This window comes from Brachyistius frenatus, unplaced genomic scaffold (genome assembly GCF_029030835.1).
Source record: "Brachyistius frenatus isolate BFR_SWC_R1_liver_20210118 unplaced genomic scaffold, ASM2903083v1 Contig_67, whole genome shotgun sequence".
In the NCBI taxonomy this organism is placed as follows: Eukaryota; Metazoa; Chordata; class Actinopteri; family Embiotocidae; genus Brachyistius; species Brachyistius frenatus.
Window position 1 is genome coordinate 1,100,839 of NW_027210666.1, and position 24,162 is coordinate 1,125,000.

Here is a 24,162-nt window from a genome sequence, read left to right on the forward strand (position 1 = left end):
GCACCATTTGGTGCTCGGGCCCTAATAAGCATTCAAAATGAACAATTAATCTAAGATTGTTTGGCTGGCTGACTATTTTCTGCATGACATTTAACTCCTGACAACACTGTACTATGGGAGTTTTTCTGTCCCAACAATGTTTTTTATTAATTTTTTTTATTATTAATTATCACTTTGTCTGACCTGTAACCCCCCCTCCCCCAAGTCCTATCACCTCCACCACCTTCTCCCATGAACCTAAATCTTATCATCTTCCACACTCAATCTGACAGTTGATTGATAACTGGATTAACACTTTATTATAAGAGCAAGCCAATAAGCATCAGCCATATTTCTATTTGATAGCACAACAGTAAGATACAGAAACCCTGCATCATTGCAGCATTTGGTCCTGGTTAGGGAGACGTTGTACAATGCCATGCTCTCCAAACATCCTGCAGCTGAAGGGAGGAGTCTTAATCACAGTTTGGAACTCATTAAGTCCCTTAACTGAGCATGTTGCCTACCACATTAGCAACACATATCTGAGTGATAAGTGTGCGCTGTGTGTGCAGTGTGTGCTGGTCGCCCTCTCAGATCTACAGCGTCACGGTCCAACGCGCTTTGACACACTCCGGTCTGCTTTGGATGTGGAGCGAAACCAAACAAGGTGTGGTTTGGCTTCGGCTTTGTCTGTTTAGTGTTCAGAAGTCGGTCCAAACAGGATAGAGGACACTGCATACATCAAAAACATTGACTGACGACAGCTCTTTGCTGACACCAGAAGGATCCATATTAAAGTTTGGATTCTAGGAACAACTCGTTCTGCATACTAAAACTTTCTGTGCAGCTCAACTCTTCTGCAAACAGCATCACTTTCAACAGCCCTTGTAATACAGATGTAAGAATGAGAAAGCTGTGTGTCTGTAATTCTCTGGCTGTAGAAGGGTTAACATTCAGACAGTCAGAGCTCACCTGATCTTTTCGCAGATATTGACTCCCCATCCTCCATAATGACCCTCTACGTCATGAAAATGGCCTGATCTCTTCAGTTATGACACACTGAGTGGGTATTCATTAACACTTGATGCTCATATTATTAAATTCTATCATGGTGATGGCTGCTAATGGCATCTCCGATGCAAGTACTCCACTGATATCATGAGTAGGCAATAATTGTGTCTATGAATGTGGAGGTGTGTAAATAAATATATTTTAAATGTAGTTACTGAGAAGACCTTAATTATATCTCACATGGAAAGCAAAAATAAGAAAGAATATCTCTGAGGCTTTTGCTGTTTTTAGATGAGGCTAATAAGCTTCTAAAGCCCAACACTGACCACGGTGCTAATTTGAAGATCTGTCCAGAGAGTCCCCGTGGCCTTTGATGAGTCCCCATGTCTGCGAGTTCTGCTTGGAGACAGGAAGCTCCCCGTGGTGGCTGGCGAGCAGGCTGGGGGCTGGGATGCAGACAGAGTGGACCACGTCGTCAGGGGGATACATGCTCCTTTAACCTGTTATTGTGAACTCCCAGCAGCCCATGCCGATAATTGCCACCTGTCTCTGGGGGAAACGCAGTCAAAGGCAGGCAGAAGGGGATGGCCATTTTGTGTCTACCGCTGCTGCTGCTCCTCAGCCCGGCACAGCACAGCACAGCCCTGGTCCTAATCCTGCCCTTAACCCTGGCAGCTAATGTGTCTTCAATTTAGGATGATCCCCCACTACAGGCATGGCCCTAATCAACAACAGTTTGTACTGTAACCCTATCTGCCCTTGCTGGGGCAGCGTCAGCCTGACCGGGCGCCTGCGAATCTGATGTGTCCAGCAGAGGAACACTGTTATATGTGTATATGTACGGATATCATGTTTATATGTGAGGTCATTGGATGTGTGCCTGATACTTGGCTGTTTGTCTTCAACATATGCTATTGAAATAAACATATAAATATCCACACGCAGCTGCACCTACAGACACTCACACAGGCTGGTCGTACATTATACTGCAAATCCCTTTACTAATTAAACAAATGCATTTAATGATGAATGTAGACACAAACAATTAAAGTAATACACATATGCTGGAAATACCTAGCATTCATTAAGGCAGAAAATCTATGAATATATTCCTCTTTTCTAGTTTCAACAACTTTGTAAAAAAAAAAAGTTGCTATGGATACATTTAAAATTAGATGACATTTTTACAAGGGATAAATGCACTAAATTCTTTAAGCCCAAAAAAATGCCACACTATCCATTGGCTCCATCTCTCCATCGGGTTCAGGAATAAGTCTTACATCGTAAATTGGGCTTCCACTTCAGTGACGTTTGAATCAAAAGTCCTGGAGAGGCAGGTGTGGATGTTTGTTGTGTAGGCCTCCTGGCCTCCGCATCCATAAGTGCAACCCGGCCCCAAAATTAGAGTGTGGTCTCTAATGTCTCCCTGAGAGAAAAAGAGGCCTGGCTTTCGTCCAAGTCAGCACCTTTGGAAGTGCAGTCGTGTTACCACCACTAAATCAACATGTCAGCGCCCGGTCCGGTGAACTTCTTCACCCAGACTCCACCGCTCACAGCTACCCCACACACCTAATGAATTGGTGTGAATGGCTATCTGTCGGCTAAAATGAAACAAGGTAAGAAGATATGAGGGGCAAAAAGGGGGGGGGGAATTCAGCTGTTGCATCGAACATTTGCAGTCCGGCAATATGATTATAATCACCAGGCGTAATGTATTGTTAGTCATGTTACTTTAACAGTAGATCGCTGCTGCAAACCAGCTGATGCCAGGTTGAGCTAGCCTCGCCATCAACCTTGGCCTCTGTGTCCAAAATGGAACGGTTCCAGTTTAGGGTGGCGAGTTTAGAGATGGAAGGGCCGCAGAAATCTGTGTGCTTACTCGGCAGTCTGTTTACATTCCTGAAGGTAATTTTAGCCCCCAGGGGGGAGCAGAGCAGGGGCGGCCGACATGTCGTTGGGGCTTGTCAGTGTTGGACGGGCCAGCCGGCGCAGTGGCGGCACCTGGACATCTGGGTGGTACGTAAATACACACACACACACGCACGCACGCACGCACGCACGCACGCACACACACACACACACACACACACACACACACACACACACACACAGAGACCTCCTTGGGGGAAAAAAAAACACCGGAACTGATTGGTTATCTGTGCTTGTATTACTCACTTATTGAGGTTAAGTTGACTATTTGAAATTTCGAGAGTCAGCGAGCATCTTCTACACAACATCAATGGCTACTTTGTTTGTAACTGAATGGCTAAACAGCGACAGCACAGAAGTAAGTCTTACTAACAGGCCCACCACAGAGCACCATTAGTTTTGGACAACACAGGATATCCCCAGTGTTTTCACTGACGATCTGGGGTGCAAATCTAATTTCATTGTAGTTTTTAAGAATTTGCTAAGCAAACAAAACAATAATCCTGGCTCAAGAATAGCTGAGGGGCTTCTCTGTGTGCGTGTTGGGATTTGTCTTTTTATTACTCCCAGCCCAGAGTGTCCCTTCAAAGGGCAAGAAAGGAAAATGTCGGTGTGTTTGCGGTGTTCCGGTGTGAACGCACGTGTAACAGAGAAGGAGAGAGAGAGATACAGAGATAGAGATGGAGGGAGAGAGAGAGAGAGAGACTCGGTGCTTATCGAAACTAATTAGGCGAGGGATCAGGATGGAAGTTAAATACTGGGCTACGTGTAATGAAAGAAGCAGAGTGGGGGACATCTAGGGGTCAGGCCCACACCAAACAGTGGTCCTCGGGCAATCTGGTATTGATTTTCACTCGTTTGGGGATGAAGGTGGACGGGAGGGAGGAAGGAGGGGAGGGGAGGGAGGAAGGGAAGAAGGGAGGGAGCCATGGAGAGAGGCAGCAGGGCAGAGTCTAAGGGTCTCGTGAGTTGTCAACTTGACAGTTTAACCCCTTTTGGAGTAGAACAAACAAACAGAGGGATCTCCTGGGCTGACAGCGTTGATCTGTCATAGCGATGACACTGCAAAGCCCCCCCACACCATGCCCACACAGGAGAGGTGAGTGGGGAGGAAAAAGGGAGGGAGGGGGAGTTGATACAGATATGCACAGGCACATTCCTTAAGCCTAAGGAGATAGGACTATGCTCTGCTCACCTTAAAAATTAATGTAGGACAAAAAGGTCCATTAAATTACTATTACAGCCTGGATTCTACAGAAATAGTTAAACTCAAGAATAAAAATAGTCAAATATGAATCTAATACATACCATATGTGCATGATTTGTCTTAGCTATGCTGTTATGTAACTGTGTTGATATAACTTCCATGCCTTAATTCTTGTCAGAAAGCATGGGCATCCCTGATAGAGCAGTATTGGTGATCGTCCACAACCAGGCAGACACACAGATGTCAGTGCTCCTCTCTTGTCACTCAGTCTGTGAAGGCCGTCACCCCGAGCACCTTCCCTCTCATGTCCTTAAACACTTGAAGACCCCCTTCACTCTTCCCCCTCAGACCGCCTCATCGCTTTGTCACATCGCCAACGGGGACTCCATTAGGCTGGCCAACTTGCACTTATACTTCACACACACACACACACACACACACACACACACACACACACACACACACACACACACACACACACACACACACACACACACACACACACACACACACACACACACACACACACAGAGGATGGCTGATACTCACAGCTAAGGCTGTCCACATCAAATTAGAGTGGCCCCTATTGTCCCTATTATGGTCTGGGAATGCTCCATCATGACGGATGCTACGGGGTGCCTCACTTGTCAGAAGTTGTCAGACAGATAGGGAGTCTGGATACACACAGCTGACAGGTAATCTTAATGTCTTCAATTAGCCCAATTAGGCCTGTCATAAACAATTCGATAAGTGTTCAACCAACACAAACAGAAACGCACGCACAAGCGCACAACGACGCACACGCTCACACACCGAGGTCTGCGGGGTATTAATGAGAAGGGTAATGGGTATATCAGTGGACGGTTGACTTGTCTTTTGTTTCAAGGAGGGGTGTGTCCCCATCCCTTGCTCACAGCTGTGCACTGCTGGCTGCTACCTGGTCACTTCAAATTGTACTATCTCCTTTCATTAGCACATCGCCGGCTGAGAATCTGAAAGGCCGTGACAAAATTCATTTGAGACGAGTGGGAGCAGATTGCCTGAAGCAGGTGCTATAAGGGAGATAAAACAAAAGCAGCACCTTTGTGAAACTCTGTGTGTGTGCATGGGTGTGTGTGTTTTCGATATGTGTGTGTATAAGCGAGGCTTTTTCCCTGGTCTTCACATTCTGTTCCATTCCTTGCTGTGGTAAATGGATAATGACACTAAAGTGCTTTTGAAAAAAGAAAAGGCACCAGAGAGGAATTGGCCCGGCATTCACAAAGCTGTGGTGAAATCTAAATATTATTTAACACCTTTCTGTGCAGAGGATGTGATAGCTAAAATGGTTTGATTTGCTTCAAAATATCTCATCGCAGAGCAAAGGTGACACCCACACTACATCCTCAGCTTTTGTCCTGTAGCCATTTCTTTAAATTTCTCTATTTGCATTTACTATCAGTTTCATTTGCTCCAGCGACGCAGAACACTTTTCAGAAACTATGAAGCTTGAGCTAATGTTTAAAACAGAGATTCCACCGTTTGCAAACACGAGAGTCGAGCAAAGTTAGCATCAATATTTGAACAAGAACTCCACATCAACACTGCCTTGATCTTATGTACAGCGGCCTTGAAATGCCCCACATCAAGAGGCGATGCTGACACTTTCAATGCAGCGCTAGTTTCTGGGCATTCAGGGCAATGTTGTACAAGGGACAGAAAAAAAAAGAACAAAATACAATCAACGCAGTTAAAACCAAGGCGATATTCTTAATGGTGAAATCCCAAGGCACGTTTTCATTCAAGGAGTCAAACTGGGACAAACCAACTGCTATCAGCAAAGATCTGTGATGGACCTCTAACTCTACTTCTGATCTTTACCTCAAGTGACGGCGAGAAAACCATCTGAGAAAAAAAAAAAAAAAAAGGAGAAAGAAAGAGACTAGCCGTCACGGGGAAGTTGTAATAGGAAATTGCTCTTGGCAACTATTTGTTCAAGCACCAGATTTTTTTCGTCTTTATGCCAACCCAGTGAGCCCCCATTGGAAAACAGGGCAGGTCCCCCTAATGAGTAATCTATTTCAAAGCAGTCGTGTCTGGGCATGACAGTTTACTGAGAGGCTTGAAGAACTGGTAATTACCAGTGTTACGGGGCAATTAATGCATATTACACTGCGGCACTCATGGCGGTGACTGTCAGCTCCCCAATAAAAATGAGCACTCTTCAGCTAAAGGGTGACATTAATTGGGCCCTTAATGACTATGCAGAGGAACCAAGCCAAATAGGAACAAAACAGGGGACTCGCTCTGACACTAGCAGAGGGCTGAAAATTGGACTAAAAATGAGATTAATTGCTGTTTGGAAAAAAAAAGAAGGGAAAATGTGGTGAGGGGAAGGGGGAGAAAGAGGTTGGAATTATAGGGTGCAGAGAGCAAGAACTGTTCATACAGATGACAATTCAATTAATTATTTCATACTGTATTTTCCTATACCTTAAGAAGTAGAGACAGGCCTCAGGCCCATTCCCAGGGCTTTGTCCTGATATGTAGCTCATTGAATAAACAGCGACACATAAGCACCTACCCACAGCCTCATGCTGCATATGCTCAATATAATGAATACATGAAATTTTTTATCGAAATGAAAAGAAGCTTTCCCACATAACAGGAGGAAGGATTATATATAGCTGTGATGAATGTAAAGGGGGTCAGGTGGTTAGGTCTTCCAAAAAGTGCAGAAGAATCATATTTAGAAGTAAATGTTGCGCGTTTTTGGGTTACACACTTTCTTATGAAGCCTAAGCCTTTAGTATGTATTTCCACTTAAAACAGTCCATAAAAATCTTAAGAAAAGCCTTCATTAAAAGCAAATCTACCAAATTGCAGGCCTTCCACCCCCAGAAATGTTTGTTTAGAAGGACATCAGGGATATGGTGGATACATGAAGTAATTCTGATTAATGTTGCTAAAGCTAGGCACGTACTGAGCACCACCTGAATATGCAAGCCCCGAATCATAAAAATATCAGCATGCAAAACATGCCGTCATTTGCATACATTTTTGATTTCCTTGCTATTTAAATATGCAGTTAGAAATAGTCCAGCACTGCCTCTTGCGCTGTCACGCTGCACACTCACACTGTCATTGGTCGTGATAGAACTCTTCCGCTTCAAAGGGAGCTTTGCAGCGGAGAAGAGAATGAGCAAATATTTGAATTGCAAAAACACATCATCTTCCGAGGGGAGAAAATTCAAGACAACTTTTTAGAGTTAAAGACACCCCCAACCCCCAGCAAGCTAACCCTCTGCATACAGCACAGAAAAGTCAACATATTCATAGCGTAAGCACTCTCCTCACTAATTTACCATATCCAAATTTGTGTAATGGGATATGACATATTTTACAGGGGATTGCAGAAAAAAAAAAAAAACTTTAATTTGAGTCGAGAACCATAAAATGTTTAAGCTGCTCCTGTATTTAACTGAAATCCACCATACAAATCCAGGTTCTCAGACAACCTGACATGGGTTTGATTACAGACTGAAGTGTAATTAGCTACTTAAGTTATCCTCTGAAAGGTTAGCGTGAGCAGCACCACCATCGTTCTATTCTACAGGAGTACCTTTTCCCCTCACGATGCAGCACTGCCAGTTTATAACCATTTACATGCAAGCACTCCGGGAGAATCTCTGTCAGTTTCCAACTTTTGCAGAAGTTCTGGAGAAGTGCAATAAATAATCTTCATGACAAATCAATAATATGACTTGGAGCATATTTGAAAGTATGAGCGCCACAATCTGATGCCAGAATAAATACAACATTTAAGCCAAAAGTTACAAGTCTAGCCACGAAGGCCATGAACAACATTAACAGCACTAAATACCCATCTTCAGACATCTGAAAAAACACCCTTGCAAAAGGGGTAAAACACTCATCTCCTGTGTTTGTGATTGTAAATTCATATACCACAGGCTGAGAACTACCTTGAATTTTAAATGGAGGAAAATCTGACCGTTTCAAAGATGTATTAAGAAAACAGAACACATGGAGGATAACTGTAAATACTGTATTGAAAGTAAGGCTAATGGTGGAAAAAAAAAAATTCAAGGCTACACTTTTTAGGAATGTTTGAAATATAAGACAAATACTCATGGATGTACAGTAATAAGAAAATCAAATAAATGTGACCTTAATTTAAATGATATGTAAATATCATTCTTAAATACAACCCAACCGATCTTAAAATCCTGAATGCGAGACTTCCCTTCCCCACAGTTAGCACTCCCTCTTACAATGTCCACATCACACCTCCCAACAGTCCAACCCTTCTGCGGCCTCAACTCCTCGTGAGCTGCCACCCTATGTGTAGACAACTTGGAGACAGGTCTGAGCAGAAATCAAACCTGGATGATGGATAGCTTTACTGCACAATGACCTCTGTCACTGGGTTCTTGCCCTAAATCAATGCCGGCGATAAGGGCCCTGCGCCAGCGCTCACCTTGGTATGTTCACCAGCAGACCTTATCTATGGCAGGAGGAAATATGAGTAATAACTAAAGACAAGCTACGACAAAACCACTAACCCCACCTTGTCAAACATAATTTACAATGTATATCCCTTCACCCCCCCCCCTCCCCCTCTGCTGCTGTTAAACAGTAATTATGAGAACCAAAAACATTTGGGACTGTGAGCATTAACCTGTTTTAGGACGGTGGAAGAGCTTTGCACATATCTGTGGTCCCAGCAAGACCATTTTTTTTTTAACAAGAAGTTAAATACTTTATTTTTGCTGTGTTAGTATGCATACACTCATTCATTCACAAAATGATGTACAAAACCCTTAAATTCCAGCCCTGTCAGGTCGGTGCGGCTTGGCCAAACTTTCAGTGATACACACAGAGAGAGGTTAGAGGTGGAAGTTGAGAGGAGGGCTGACAGGAAGTAGAGGCAAAGACTTCATGAAGATTACAGCATTGAGAACTTGAAGACCTTTCAGTAGTTTTTCATTTGACTACGTGTGATGAAGTGTGTGTGTGTGACATAGAGAGAGACACAGAAAGCAAAGTGGGCGAGCGAGCATGCTTTCAGGCCGTAGCATCAAGGAGGAGCGAGAGACCAAACATGACATCAAACGTTGCAATTAGCTGACCCCTTTCTCCCGGAGTCACAGTTTGAAAAACTCTGCCTTTAAAACCCTGATTAAAATATGTTTGCTTTCTCATTCAAAATGACATTTGACAAGGTTAGTAATATTTCAACTAACTGCAAAAACATTCTTGTAGACGTAATCCTGTTTTTTTTCCATCACTTTGCAGGGGCGCAGGTAACCTCAGAGCCAGTTTCCCATGAACTCAGTGCTACAATTTGAAAACAAACCAGCTGGGGGAGAAAAAAAAAAGACAGAGTAGTTCAAAGTTTCTCTCAAGTGTGTTTTGTTTCACCCGGGCAGCTGAAGCTAAATGTTTTCTGATCATTTTTCAGGGCATTTATCCCCTTTCTAATTCAAACCATAACGAATACTTAAAACGGAGCCAATAGTCTTTTCTCCAACCACGGCTCCATCCATAGGAGCGACTCGGGGTGGGGCGTGGGGGCGTAGGGGGCTGTCAGCAGCTCTGAGGATAGAGTTCCTCAAACTGTTAAACCCCCTCATCACCAAATTAGGAGAGGTGTAGTCTGTATGTCCGATTAAAAAGTCATACAAAAAGAAAAGTAGAATATAATTTAATCGTGCGCGACAGAATGAAATATCATTTCGAGAAGGAATTGTAATCAAAACTTTGGTTTGGAATCAATTTCAGGTCCAAGTTTAAAAAAAAAGTAATACAAAAAAGACAGGAAACTTAAATAAACAAAAAGAAAACCATGTCTGATACAGTCATCAGTCCTGACAAAACAAGCTGAAGATAAGCGAGGAAAAAGGGGAAGGGATCAGAAGTGGTCAGGCCAAAACTCTGTCTGAAGTTAATAGTTTTCACATCCATTCCAGTCGCAGGAGAAGAGAATGTGAAGTGTCGGGCCGGACAGTGAGCCAGCGCAGGCTTAGCTGCAGCTGCGCTCAAATGGAAGTGGCACTTTCTATCAGAGGCCTTTCACCAGACAGCTCTATTCTGCCCGTTCACTCGTAACCTCCGTGACACACAAGACACCCATTACGAAAAATAAGAGTGGTCATTTAAAACACACACCCGTCATTGAAGAGACAGATTCCGGGTTTAACACGGGGTGAAGATTCATGGTGCGAACGTGCCAGCTGATAGAGATATCCCTCAAAATGAGAAATAGATTTCTCTGACATCTCTATGGCGGCAGTTCACAAGGGGGCGGGTCAAAGCCCCAAACCCAAAGAGTTTATATTTCACTTGTTCAGAAATGTATGCCTCTGTTATCTTGCATCAGTCCAAAGGAAAAGGATTGGATATCATCAGTTTCAACTTGCCGCTTGTGATGAAATGTTACATTGACAGCAGCAAGTTGGAATTTGGATCATATAATTAGCTCAAGTCCTTCAACCCTTGTCACAAAGTTTGCTTCAGAACAAAATAAAGAGTACAGTACAGAAAAACACATTAACATTAACAAAGCAAGAGTTGAAAATTTGTATCAGCAGTCATTTAGTGGCTGCACATTTATTCTAGAGGTTTTAATGGGGCTCAGTGGCCAGATGCATGTTTTTCCCCAATCGTTTATAAACCTGACAGAGTTTGTGGAGACAAATCTGTTGACCTGATAGATCTTGTACATTAACCCCCAGAATTGATGAGCAAAATCAGAAGGTCAGCACTTGGACGCAGGCTCTTCATGTGTCTTTGATTACACACTCCCACTACAGGATAGGCAGGCAGAGATGTTTAAGCTATCAGGCAATCAGACCGGCGAGAGACGTGAAACTCAAACCAGAGACGGGAGAGGGCTGCCTGGGAACAAGAATGGGGGGGAAGAGGGGTCCTGACGAAGCCCTTTAACAAATGCCAGGCCGGTGCGGAAAGACTCAGATGTGCTTGTATCTCTTTCAGTGTTTCTGGCAACTACGCGAAGAGGTGAAGTAATACTGAAATATAAAGCAAAGCTCACAAAAAATAAATACCTTTTTCATCTGGTATTTAAATTAAATTACTTATGCTACATCAGTCAAAATGACTGCCATCAAGTGCAATCAGATACAGGTCAAAACAAACAATTCAAAACATCTAAATTATTTTTGAATAGGCATGAGGTCATATGGTAAATAAAAAGTAAAAAGCTCTTACCTACAATTTAGAGTGATGGCTGTAAAATCAAAATAGCATTGCTGCTTTTGACGTCACTTCAGAGGCTGACTGGTGTTTTGGTGCTGCATGTTTCCGTGTTAGTTTACAATAGTTCAGTTATGCTGTATAATCATGTGTTTTATCCAGGAAGAGTTTGTGAGATACGAGGACAACAGGAAGAATTTTGAACTCAAAAGCTTTATTTTTTTTATAGATATAAATCACCAAAAGCCTTTCATCAGGATGTTTCTAATTTTAATACACACAGAGGTCACACAGAGCCAGGACAACACTATACCATTGCCTTATCACAGGCGTACAAGCATGCACATACTGTATGCGTGTGTTTATCTTTATTTATGGGCTTACATTTCTGCTGGTAATATTAGATTCAAACAACCACTGTTTACAAGGAAATTCATTCATTGTTAGAAATGACAAGACTGGGAAAAGTAATGCACATACAAAGCAAAAAGTCTGAAGCTAACCAAAAAGCTCAAATCAGTGGGAAGGAAGGAAATAAGCACGAGTGAAAAACAAACAAAACAAGGTTACGTGAGGGACAGTGGGCCTATAAAAAGAAGCCTGCTGTCTAGGTTATCTATAAGGAACGACTTATCACAAGCGACCAGCTCCACACAGTGACTGATGGGCCTCCACAGACCAGGAGTAGCAGCACATTATCTGGTACACACAGAGCAGCTCTTTAAATACAAAGGCAGAAATATGAAGCATTGTTTCCTTGGTTGTGATTTGGTAAAAAATATTGTATTTGTTTTTGCTGTGAAATGCGCTAATGTTTTTTGTGTGCCTACAAATACACAAAGACATTGCTGCCCAACATATAAATTAAGGCTAAGATAAGCATACACCATACAGGAATCAATGTGCTCGCAGGAAGACAACAGCCAACCCAACAAAATCAATAAATCACAGGAAAAAAAAATTCAAGGAAACGGTAATCTCCCCAAAAAGCTGTTAAACACTTGCCATGTCATGAAGCCGCAGAGCCAGAACTAAAATATGCTCCCCTATTTATGTGTGGAGAAATATAAGATCTCTTTTGATATGCCAAATGCCAATTTCAGGATCATGTTGCTTCCATTCAGTTAGGATATTTTATTTACGACACTTTCTTTAGTCTCATTAATTTCCTGTGACAAGACACATGCAGGACTCATGTTACTTAGGACTCGAAAGGACACTGGAGGAATCATCAGATGACTCCTGGCCTCCTGCTTCCCCCTCAACAGCAAGGTTGACACACTTAAGCCCTTTAGTTGAACGGCATTAAGATGCTTTTGAAGGAGCTGCAGAGGTGCATGAAATTAAATACATAAAATGCCTTATAAACCCAAAGTCCTAGAATGATTTAAATATTTGTGTTATGGGGTGACCTGATGAATGCCCTGAGCAAAGAGTCCTTGGTTTGATTACTGCCCAGCTACACCATTATTGCAGATTGTTCCCCTACTCTCGTACCCCAAATTTCCTACATCTGCCTACATGTTCTTTCCCAAAGTTTCTGCAGGGCTTAGGTGATGTGGTAGCGGTGGGGTGGGGTGGACAGTTTTTTGACTAGCAACTATGCATTTTTACATAATTATCATTACAATATTTATTTTGTAAAAAAAAATGATAATCACCAAACACTAATAAAACACAGCTTATAGTGTAGCTATAGTGGCTTAGGTGCTGTGAAAGTGTTACAAAAACGAAATAATACAAAAAAAAATATATACTAAAAAGTGTTTTTGCCTATATTTGTGTGGTCTACTGAGCTTGCCTGTACGGTGAGAACACGTTTAAATTACCTTTATGACAGATTCAGCAAAATACAAGAGATAACAAGCATCTTCAGAATTACCCATTTCCTGTGTCTGTAACGTTCTACAAATGTGAAGAGCAGCAGTATACGTGTTCAGGCCTTTGTGTGATGTATAGGAAGCATAATGCAATGTGTGCAAAATCTATTTGTCTCCGTGTACAGAACACATTACTGCAAGTTTAACGTCACACTGAAGGTAATGTAGACCTGAATGTCTTTTGGAGGTCAGGCAACCATTTAAATTCTCCTGTTAGATTGACTTTTACAAAGAGCCTTTCTATTTCTTGCCCACTACTCCCTGCGCTTTTGACAAATGCTGCTGACTTCTTCCTGGAATGAAACCCAGAAGGTCAATGTAGAGGAAAGAAGAAGGGGGAAAAGGCAGCGAGACTGAGAAAATGAGAGGGGGGTGGAGTGGGGGGGGGGATGTCTCTGTAAGTCTGATGACATACATCGTGAAAGCTGACAAAAAAATGTACGTTCATCTTTAAAAAGTTCCATAGCAAAACAGGAATTCATGGAGTAGACATGCTTGCACCTCATTTTACTTGAGGCTTTCCTCTCCATCTCACAGTGTCACGGGCAAGCAGAAAGACAGGAGGAGGGGTATGTATCGCTGGGGTGCCGCTTTCTGTCCCGCTCCTCGTTTATACACACAGCGGCCATGTCAAAGCTGCTCTCACACTCAATGGTAAATGACAAATTTGGATAATGCACACATACAACCCTACTAAAATAAATAGGAGACATGGAGGCTTAACCAGAGCTAAATCCCGAGGCTGCTGGAGACCTGAGAGCGCGGATTACACCGCAGACGCCTTAAACAATGCACCCAAATGTGCATCCTTAAAAGCATGAAATCCTTGAAGCATCAGAGCCGGCTTGTCATTTACCATTAATATTCAGAGTTGCTTGTGCTTTGGGGGCCAGCATTGCACTTCTGCTGGGCTGATGTGCCCTAAAACAAACACTTGCAAAGCCCTAAAGGAACCACCATTGTGGATAGCTATTTTTCTAGCTGTGGAATATTCTACGAGAGGATGTCATAACAAAGGAAATAATAAAAGAGGCCACGTTCCTGCACTGCATGGGGCATCCATAACTATAAATAGGAAGAAGGCTGTGTCAGGCCCATATGCTTTACCAGGAAAACTTAAAATTGTGCTTTTAAAAAAACATGGGAAATGAACCTTCTTACTAGAATTTTGCATTATTATGAAGCACATAAAACTTCACAACAATTAAATATTCTAACCCTGAAAAGCCACCTCATCAACATCAAAATATAATGGGTTATTAAACACACTGGTGGTAGGTGCAGTGTAATACTGGCTCACTATGATTCTAGTGAATATAATAGAAAGGTTACTCTTGCAATTTTTCACCAGCCCTCCTTTCTTTGTTGTGCTCATCTCTGACAGGAACCTGAGGTAAAGTCTAGCAGGGCACAGGTCTTGGAGGTGTCACACTGTCACCCCAGAAGCGCCAGTGCCCGTCCTCAGGGATGGCCCTGTAATGTCCAGCCTCATTGTATCAGCAGCAGCCGCGGCCTGTGGGCGCCCTCTCTCAGGTGACATCCCCGATTTACTCTGGCTCTATGATGCCCGTTCTGCTGAGGCTTTTAATACTCTTATTTTATCAAACAGGCCCATATAACCTGACAATTTGCAAGAAAAAACATATGCAGGTACACATACACTAGAGGAATATTATTTGAGTAAATCATTCATATGTAACCAGCAAGCAAACTATCTGCAGATCTAAAGATGTGAGGACAAAAAGCAATGAATCTTTTTTTTTTTTTTTTAAAGCTAAAGGCATAATCCGATGAATTCAATCAAGGTTATACCACACATTGTATCATTACACTCCACTAATTAAGCATTCCTGTCATCACTGCCTTGGAAAGTTCAACACAAATGATGGACATGTCTATTAAAAAAAGGACAGCAAAGAACAATATCTTGAATCTAAAATTTAATTTGATGTCGCAAATGGATTGACATTCTAAATCTAAAATAGAATTACTCTGCAATCTAATCTGTAAAACCTACACTTTCAGATATAATTGGAAAAAGTTCACAAAGAACTCAGGATGTCTAATTGCAGCTGTGTCGACTAATATAAAACATCACATAAATCATATTTCTGTCTTTTTATTCGCCAACGTGTCAGCACGCAGATTAGTGATGCTGCAGGAACGGTCTGGTGAAACCCTTCAGAATTATAACTTCCTTAATTGAAGCATTGCTTCTATTACGCTCATCAAATAAAACAAAGAAAGGACAGATTTGGCTGGAGATCGATATGTGCTTTTGGAGCATGAGAATTTTCTGCTAGTAATTATGGGAGGACATGAATTATCTGCATTACAACAGGGTGTGACTTTCAAAATTACTGAAACAAAGAATCCAGATGAAACATAATGCATGTGCGTGCATTCAAGTGTCAACAAATTTCCAAGTGGTCAAGCCAGATGATAATAATGCCAAACCCGAAAGTCTTAACCCCCATTTCATATGAGGGAGAAATGAGGCATACTGTCCCATTATTTTGCTATAAATCATTTTTTGTGGACGGCTGACAGCTTTTTATCAGATCTAACCTTTTCAAGCCTCCATTAAGAGCGCTAACATTTTCAACTCTGACACATTTGCAGTTTACGAATCGCACAGCTGATTTAGTTTGGGAGGGGGCGAGCTAGCGTCTGTGCTCATTTTCACACAGGCTGTCCGTTTCTTTGGGTTGGTCGGGATGGGGAGGGGAAGAGAAAATAGAGAATGCAAATGCAAATTGAAGCTCTGAATCTATTTTGTGTTACTCTACATCTGTACGTTTAATCTGTTATTCTACAAAGTCCCTTTGTTGTTTCCGATAAAAAAAATTCTTTATTTTATTTATTTTATTGATTCTTAGTACACAAGGTAGGGTAGGTAGTTACTTTATTAATCCCCAAGGGATGCTACATTTAAGGGCCACAAAGTCAAAATCTGACAAATTTATAATGAGTGGATTTCATCAAAGCAGAGATGCTGGGAAACTGTACTCAGCAAAGACGAGGCAAAAAAGATACAAAAGACAAGCATTATATAAATTTAACAGGAGCTGTTAGATATTTGTTTTGTGACTGAGCTGTGATGTAAAAGGATGTAGTGTTAATATTTTGACCGATTTTTTTTTTCTTTTTAATATTTTTTTGTACAAGCTGTGATACACGCTCCACTAACAATAAGGACCAATCATTGATCTATAGATCTATCTAATTATCCATCCATCAAGTATCAAAACTTCTCTGGTGTCTTTTGTCCTCCATTCTGGATACACATCTTTTACAAGGGACTTCACAGACTGAAAACTACATATTATGTAACTGAAATTCACAGCGACCACTTCAGTGAAATGGTCAGTATTTGTAATTAACAATAAAAAAAACAACACACATTTCTATTCAAAATTTTGGCAAATCAATCAATAATTATTTAATAATCAGCAAATGATTATTACCTGCTTTATTCTGGTGTCGGTACTGTATGTGATCAGCGAGAGAAATACAAGAGCAGAACTTTAACTGCTGCTCGCAGAGTTATGGAAGGAACTTTGCCAACCATAATTGATTTAAGTACGCCATAATCAAGGAGCGGCAGTTAAGGTGGTACCACACCAGAGTCCATATTTCATTACATGCTGTGTTTAACCTTACCCACTTCTCCTAAAACACACAAGAGGCTCATTATGTGTTTAATATTCACCAGCAGGTGAATAATTTTTATGCAACTCTGATAGTTGGGAGAGATGGATCACTCAATTATGTGAACATCCGTCAGAGCAGAGGGCTCACTGGCTCTGGAACGCCATCAGCTAAGATTGATGGCTGGGAGACACCAATAGCTGCTGCTTCACCATCTCATTCAGGCACTGGGCCTGAACATGCTGTCTGATTCTGCAAAAGGCCGTTTTTCTCTCCATTTTTTTTCAATCGTTTCTCTTTTTTTCTTGGGAGCATTGTAGGTGAAGCGTCATTACCCCTCACTCCACTGAAGAGGGGTTCATTATGGGGTTAGTGTGTTGGCAAGACTATTGTTTGGATGATAAATGCAGTTGGTGAGGGCTTTGGAGGGAAAATTAGTTATGTTTTTTTCTTTTTCGACTACAAAAACATGCCCCCACTCTGCAGTGCTTGAGGGCAAATGAAGAACAATTAACACAAGCAATGGGTGAAGCAGCTCAGTTAACGCAAATAGGGAATTCATGAAAAATAAGCAAATCACTGGAAATGTCAATCAGGGGCAATGGAGTAATCACAAACACTGGTGTGCGATTCCAAGGGCAGTCAAAAAGTAAACTGAACGGTTTACACTCAGGCACTGAAACCTGACTTTGAGGAATGAAGGAATGGACAAACACCCCAAACATCAGCCCATCAGGGGCCCGTCTCATGACCTCAAACCAACTAATGAGAAGTGAAGTAGAAGGCGAATGATGTCATCCCATCACTCTCTTGTCACCTGTTTCTCTATTGGTTTACATTTTTGGGGCAATTCAAGGACTCTAAATTCACAGCGTTTAATTTACACACAAACATGCACACACACACTTGTACTTCAGATGATGATGAATAAGGTCTAACAATTACAGAAAGACGAGGCATGTTTTAAAATGTCAGAAGTAAATTTCAATTAAAATTTACAAGGGTGCAGGAAAAGGTAAAGTCTGAAGGGACTGATGTTTTTTTTTTCTTTTTTGACACAGTATTTGTCTGACTCGGCTGCTGGCTGGCATGATGGGATCTACTCTGTCAGTTCCTTAATACACTTGGACAAGACTGCCCCGGTGAATACAAATGAGAGACAGCCATGGGCAAATATGTAAAGCTCAGACTAACCCTAACTGTCTAAACAAGCTGTAAATATCCCTGTATTTTGACCTATTGTAAACTAAAACCACGAGTACCAAAGTTCATACCAAAGAAAAATGTATGTTATATCCTTCAATCTAAACCTACACTGAAATATTCATGGAGACATTTTATCTCTATGTCATACGGCTCAATATGCTAATTGAGACTGCTTCACATGATTCTAAATTTGCCGGACTAAGAGATTGTTTTGAAACTTAAACAAAGACTATTTTTTCTTTGAGGTATTTAATGAGAACTTACAAAGATGCAAGCCATCACAGATTGGCTGTTTTTTAAGTTACACCTCAGTGACTTATAGTTGCTGACATCACAAATAGTAAAAAAAACACCAAAAAAACCTGCGCTTTCTCTCTGGAAGTAGGCCATTTCCAAATAAAAATATGTTACTCTGAGAAAATAAAACACACCATTGATTATGACCTTGACCTCGTCTCCTGCATTTTAACTGCTCAGTGATATTGGATGAGTCATCTTCCCAGATAATCAAATGATTGTTCTGCTCGGCGTCTGGAGGCAGGGGTAACATTGCCTTTCATATGATAAAAAAAAAATATATTAGTCTCATTATAAACAACAGCAGAAATCTCTCTTTGAAGTTTTAGTCACTTAAAATTCAGATTTGACATTATTTGTCAGATAAATGTCAGTCTCTAATTAAATCCTAAATGAAAGGCATTATTAATAACATGTATTACCAACTTCATTTGTGTGCTAAGATTGCAAAAGAATATTTGTAACAAGCCATTTTCAATAGAAATTCATTATCTATACAAGAAAAATCTGTCTTGTATAATCATTTATAGGCAGACAATAGATTATTTGTTTTAGGTTGGGAAACTGCGCAGATCAGAAATCCCACTGATGGTAAACAGCTTCACTTTCTGTGTTGTGGTCCTTGACAGATTCAGAAATCTGATCCTCATCTGGTACTGCACATGTACCAATAAAACCAAAACAATGACACAGAAAACGAGAGAACCCGACTGCCTGGTTTCTGGACACGGCGTCAAAACTGAAACCTCCCGGCACTCCAGCACCATGTCACAACATGTCAGCTGGCCATCACAACTGATGGAGATCAGGGCCGTTGCGAAGTACTGGAACCCAGTGGTAAGGGAGGCAGGAACGTAAAGACCATGTGTGAGCGACCACCAGTCCTCTGTGTGTGTCGCAACACAAAAGTCTCTCTGACTGCTTCAGTTGGGAATGAAGTCCAGTGAGTATAATGCCAAATGGGTGTTTTTTTTCTTCTTTTTCTTTCAAGTGTGTGACACTTTTTAAAGCAGATGTTATTGTTGGTATTTAATAGGGAATTAGTGACCTATTCTACCTACAGGACCATTATAGTTTTAAAGTAAAAATTTTGCATTTGCAACTTAATGATCTCTGTGGGTATGAAAACAATGTTCTCTCAAGAGCTGAAGAAATAGGTCTGTATGTTGCATAGGTTTTCATCGCCAGGTTTCATTCACAAAGTTGTGCGCACACACACATTCACCCACACACACACACATCTCTGTTCCACCATCGTCAGACCACGAGGCGGGTTCTTGTTCCAAAAGGTTCTCATGACAACAGATGCAATGCATTAATCACCAGTTTCCTAGCTTCCCTTCCAACACAATGTTTGTACTCTACAAAACAATCAAGTTCACAGGCAGACCCTTCAGGCCGTAAAGGGCTCCAATGACAGGAGTGGATGTAGAAGTATAGTGTAATATACAAATGTACCATGTGAAATTCTGTGGTTACAGTGTGGCCTATATGCCAGCAGGAGGAAGTGGTATGCGTTGTTGGAAAGAGATAGGAGTTGCTTTTTACACTGAGGAAAGTGGTGGTGGTTTGTGGTTGAAAAAAGGAGAAGTTATAAAGGCTATGCAAACAGAAAAAAGTAGTTGCAATATTATATGACTAACTAAGTTAAAGTAAATGAAAACAGAAAGAGGGCACTCACCTGTTCCAGTAGCTCCAGAACTGTTCATTGAGATAGGTGCGGTGGCTGTGGTCATCTCCAAAGGAGGCTTTGCTCTCAATCCAGTGTACAATGTGTCCCTCCACAGCTTTACACAAACAAAAACACACAGCAATGCTCAGAAAACTTGTGACAAGAAAGCCACACAAGCAAAATCCAGAAGGGACAAGCGACATTTTCTTTGTATTTTTTCCTGTCATGCACAAAAATAAATAAAAAAAACAACACTCTGACGATGGCATAATACCTTTCAAAGAAAAAGGTGCATAAGGTCAAAACGTAGTTATTTCAGATAAATGCTGACATTTATAAAGTAAATACTAACCAACTGGAACCTCCAGGATGATGTCCGGTGTTTTGTCGTAGCCCATAGTTCTCAGTTGGTTTTCATCTACAGGAGATTTTTAACATCAGACAGTTACTTTGCAATAAGTTTTTATATTCAACATATAAGTTCTGTTAGATAATCAACTTACAGCATGAACAGAAATCACAGGCTGCTGACCTAACGGCTTTCCCCAAGGTGCTAACACACTCCTCAGTGTTAGCAAAGCAGAAGAAATAGCAGTAGAGGACACCAAGAGCAGTAAAACCATTAACTACAGCTGCCACATATTCGCTGTCATTGCACAAAAACCTGTAAAGCCCAGTTACAGACCTGCTCTCCAGTTTACAGTTTGGCAGTGCTTTATAAAATATACAGCAAGAGGACAAGGTTGGCATTATAGCCTCTGTAAGCGTGACCCCTGCCTGCACAAGTTGCAGCCATTGTCCTTGACTTCTGGCGCGCTTCGGCCATTATCCCCACAACACCTGATTTCTCCATTAAATCTCAGGCTGACCAGGTCATTCAGTTCTAAGGGCCTGCCTCTTTGTCTCCAGCCAAGCTCAACTAATGGGGCATGGAAGGGAATTGAGGCGAGATGGAGGGTGGCGGTGTCAGTGGTGGTGAGGAGGTAGCATCAGCCAAGGATGAAGAAAGAGAGCTGGGAGAGGTCAGCGAGGCTGCCAAAGGCCCGTGCTGCAGAGGGGCATCCTGGATGTGGTAATATAGGTGTAGATGTGTGTGATAGAACGGGAACCTCCGCTCACACCCACTGGGCTGTTGACATTCTCATGTGGCTCTGATCGCTGCTTTATATCAGCTTTGATTAAAATTAATGGGCCATCCCTGCTGTTGGGTAGCTTATTTCCAAACCATTTATCAGATGGGGTGAGGCCCTTGTGCCCCCTGAACTCTGACAGTTTCAGAACAGTCCTGTGTGCAGCCCTGAAGAAAGGTCAGCACTGCATGTCCAAATAAATGATATGGTCTTAATGACAGAGGGAATGACTTCTATCCTTCATCACTCATCTGACCTAGGGGATGCTGATGGGATGAGGGTGTTGGGAGGAAGGGAGGGTTCAAAATTCTGTCCCACAACTTCATAAGTGAACAGTAGACACTCCAACTTGATTCAATTTTGTTGGAAAGAGGCAATCGTATTAGAAAAGTAGATGATGTTAAAGAAAACTATTATGTCTTAATATAACTATTAAGACATTTATGACCACATAAGAGGAGGTTTTACCCCATAACATTAAATCTCCCTAAAGAACCTCTGGACAAAGACAAAATATTCAAGGGAATGAAACAATTAGCACTTTTTGAGGCTCTTATTTTTTAAATATTCATTATACGTTGGTGCATAAACATCCAAGGATATACGATAACAGCTCTGCTTGTTAGCAGATCAATAGGAGATAATATCCACTGCATCAGTCATGTCCCTGCCTTCCTTTTATAAGCTTACCAAAAGGCTATATTTCCATGACCAAAAGTGACTTTAAAAACAGAGGTTTAAAAGATGAAGAGATGGCTTACCCAGAAAGGACAGGTTCCTCTCCTTCAGTTTGTCACAGAGCAGTACCTCATGCTCCTGGCCGATAGCACTGAGAACAGAGTCAAGGATTCCAACATACTCCCAAAACACCAAAATGTTTTGGTACAATGTGGATTTAGCAGGGGCAATAACATAAAGTTCTAAAACAGCCTTTATGTGAATAGAAAAAGTGACATAAAGCAAGACCGTTTTGCCTGTGAAATTTATGAAAACCACAACCTGAGGTGATGCAAGTTCAACTGTGCATGTGCATGTTTGACATCAGTTACAGTTAAGAATCTGCTTCTCACCGCTATTGGTTTACTATGCAAAGTGAAAGCCACTTTCTCTTCATGCCAGCTTGGAGCGTAATCAGAGTTTCAGGTCAAGTTAAATCTGCTTTCACAACAAATTTCCAAAGTGCATTACCTAAATGAGAAAGACTAAACAAATGCCCGTTTGACAAAATGCATAGAGTGCATGGGCTCGATGCTCTGCTCATTTCTCTAAAATCTTTGAAGAAAAATGCTTTTAGAATAAATGCCACTTTATATTAGCTTCTTGATGCCACAGAGAGTAGTCTTGCATATATTAAGGCTCCAAGTTACATTTGCATTTCTTTCTTTTTGCAAGAGTTACAGAAAAAGTTCCTCTGACATTATATGTCCCTCAACCAACACCAATCACTCAAAGTGGGTTCTAATTAATACTCTGATTGGCACGCATGAATAAAGAGCTATCCCTCTCACATGTGGATGGAGTTCTTTGAAAGCACAGAGCAGCGGGGCGGTTATCATGAACTCATTGTGGCAGAGTAACTGACTTTAAGTTGACACTGAGAGGACTGCCCATAGAATAGTAAAATGAGGGGGGGGGATGGAAGGAGGGCATGGTGGGACAGGGTTGACTGGCTATGAACAGAACAACACAGCCCCACCGCGCACAAGAAAGCCTGGACAGACACAATAACATACGGACGTACACATGTAGACTCATTCAAATAAGTATCCTCCCCCAGGAAACAGTTGGTCTGCTACCAAGCTGGTTGACTCCCATTCTGCCCCTACAGTTAAGGCCACAGCCCCATTAGATGAGGAGAGGGTTTGTGTAAGTCATGTAGCTGAATTATGAGTAAATTAATAGTTCAATTTGGACTGATGTTTCCAAACCTCTTTGTGTACTACAAAGGAATTATCAAAACTAAATACAATTCAATTAAAGTGGATTTAAAAAAAAAAAATCAGTACCTGAGAACATTTGCCATTTTTCTTCTACAAGCCTTTTGAATGATAATTCTTTTCTTTTATCATAGAACTATGGGTCTGATCCACTGCGTGCACATGAAGATGCATTTAGATCAGCCTATCCTCTCCTCCTCCTCCTCCCTCCATCGCCTTCCAGCCCCTGTATCGGTGATAGTGGGATGGCAGGCAGGATGAAACACTTCCTCTGTGAAGCAGAACTTTTATGTCAGGTGAAGCCAGACACATCTCATCCCCTTCAATAGCTCCTCGTCAATTTCAGGCTTAAAATTTTATGGGATAGGATACTGTTTGATGCAGTCTACCAGCGGTCCATAACAGCAGTCATTTATTGTGCACTGAAAAAGAGGGGGAAGAAATATTATGGCGCGCCAAAACGGGTGGGTGGGTGTAAGGGAGGTGAGGGAAGCCCGTACATTGCTGGGTAAAGGAGAAAACACAGGAGATGCCGACTGATTGGCAGGCATGACCGCCGGCTCTCACATGACCTCATCAGCAAACATGAGCGGCTGATGCCGTCTGTCAGCCAGGTGCTGGAGTCACATTTAAAAACTCACTGTACATGAGCAGTGGATTTTTTTTTTTTACATGGGAATTAGTGAGGCAACGCACATTTAAACATTTTATGACAAATTAATTAAGTAATAAAAAATATAAATTTGATTCCATGTAATCAAACAATTTAAATGTTTTCTGTGATATTTCAGTTAAAAGCAAAACTTACCTGGCTGATGTGTTTGGACAAAATTTGGTCTGGAATTAACGATGGCTCCTTCAGCATGCTGTTGAGGACTGTTTTAGAGGCTGAGAACAAGGCAGACAAACACAAAAATCTCATTAATATTATTACGCAAATGACATGAAACATAACAGCTTGTCTAACTTATTCAATTTTACAAAAAGAACATTCAATTGCTTCATTGAATGCAGTGTTGCAATAAATATAGAGGCAAAAGACAGC

The 24,162-nt window shown here is 41.5% G+C and overlaps 1 protein-coding gene across 4 annotated transcripts in view; it reads right to left on the bottom strand.

Annotated features, from left to right (window-relative positions):
* cdin1 (CDAN1 interacting nuclease 1) overlaps nucleotides 1-24,162 on the bottom strand; it is a 54,588-nt gene that overhangs the window by 7,251 nt on the left and 23,175 nt on the right. For all 4 annotated transcript variants that reach the window (XM_069707185.1, XM_069707182.1, XM_069707183.1 and 1 more), the window contains exons 7-11: nucleotides 23,926-24,005; nucleotides 23,490-23,539; nucleotides 21,942-22,009; nucleotides 20,403-20,468; nucleotides 20,060-20,165 (exon numbers count right to left, since the gene is read on the bottom strand). In XM_069707185.1, coding sequence (XP_069563286.1) covers nucleotides 20,060-20,165; nucleotides 20,403-20,468; nucleotides 21,942-22,009; nucleotides 23,490-23,539; nucleotides 23,926-24,005 — 370 coding nt within the window. The remainder of the gene's footprint in view (nucleotides 1-20,059; nucleotides 20,166-20,402; nucleotides 20,469-21,941; nucleotides 22,010-23,489; nucleotides 23,540-23,925; nucleotides 24,006-24,162) is intronic.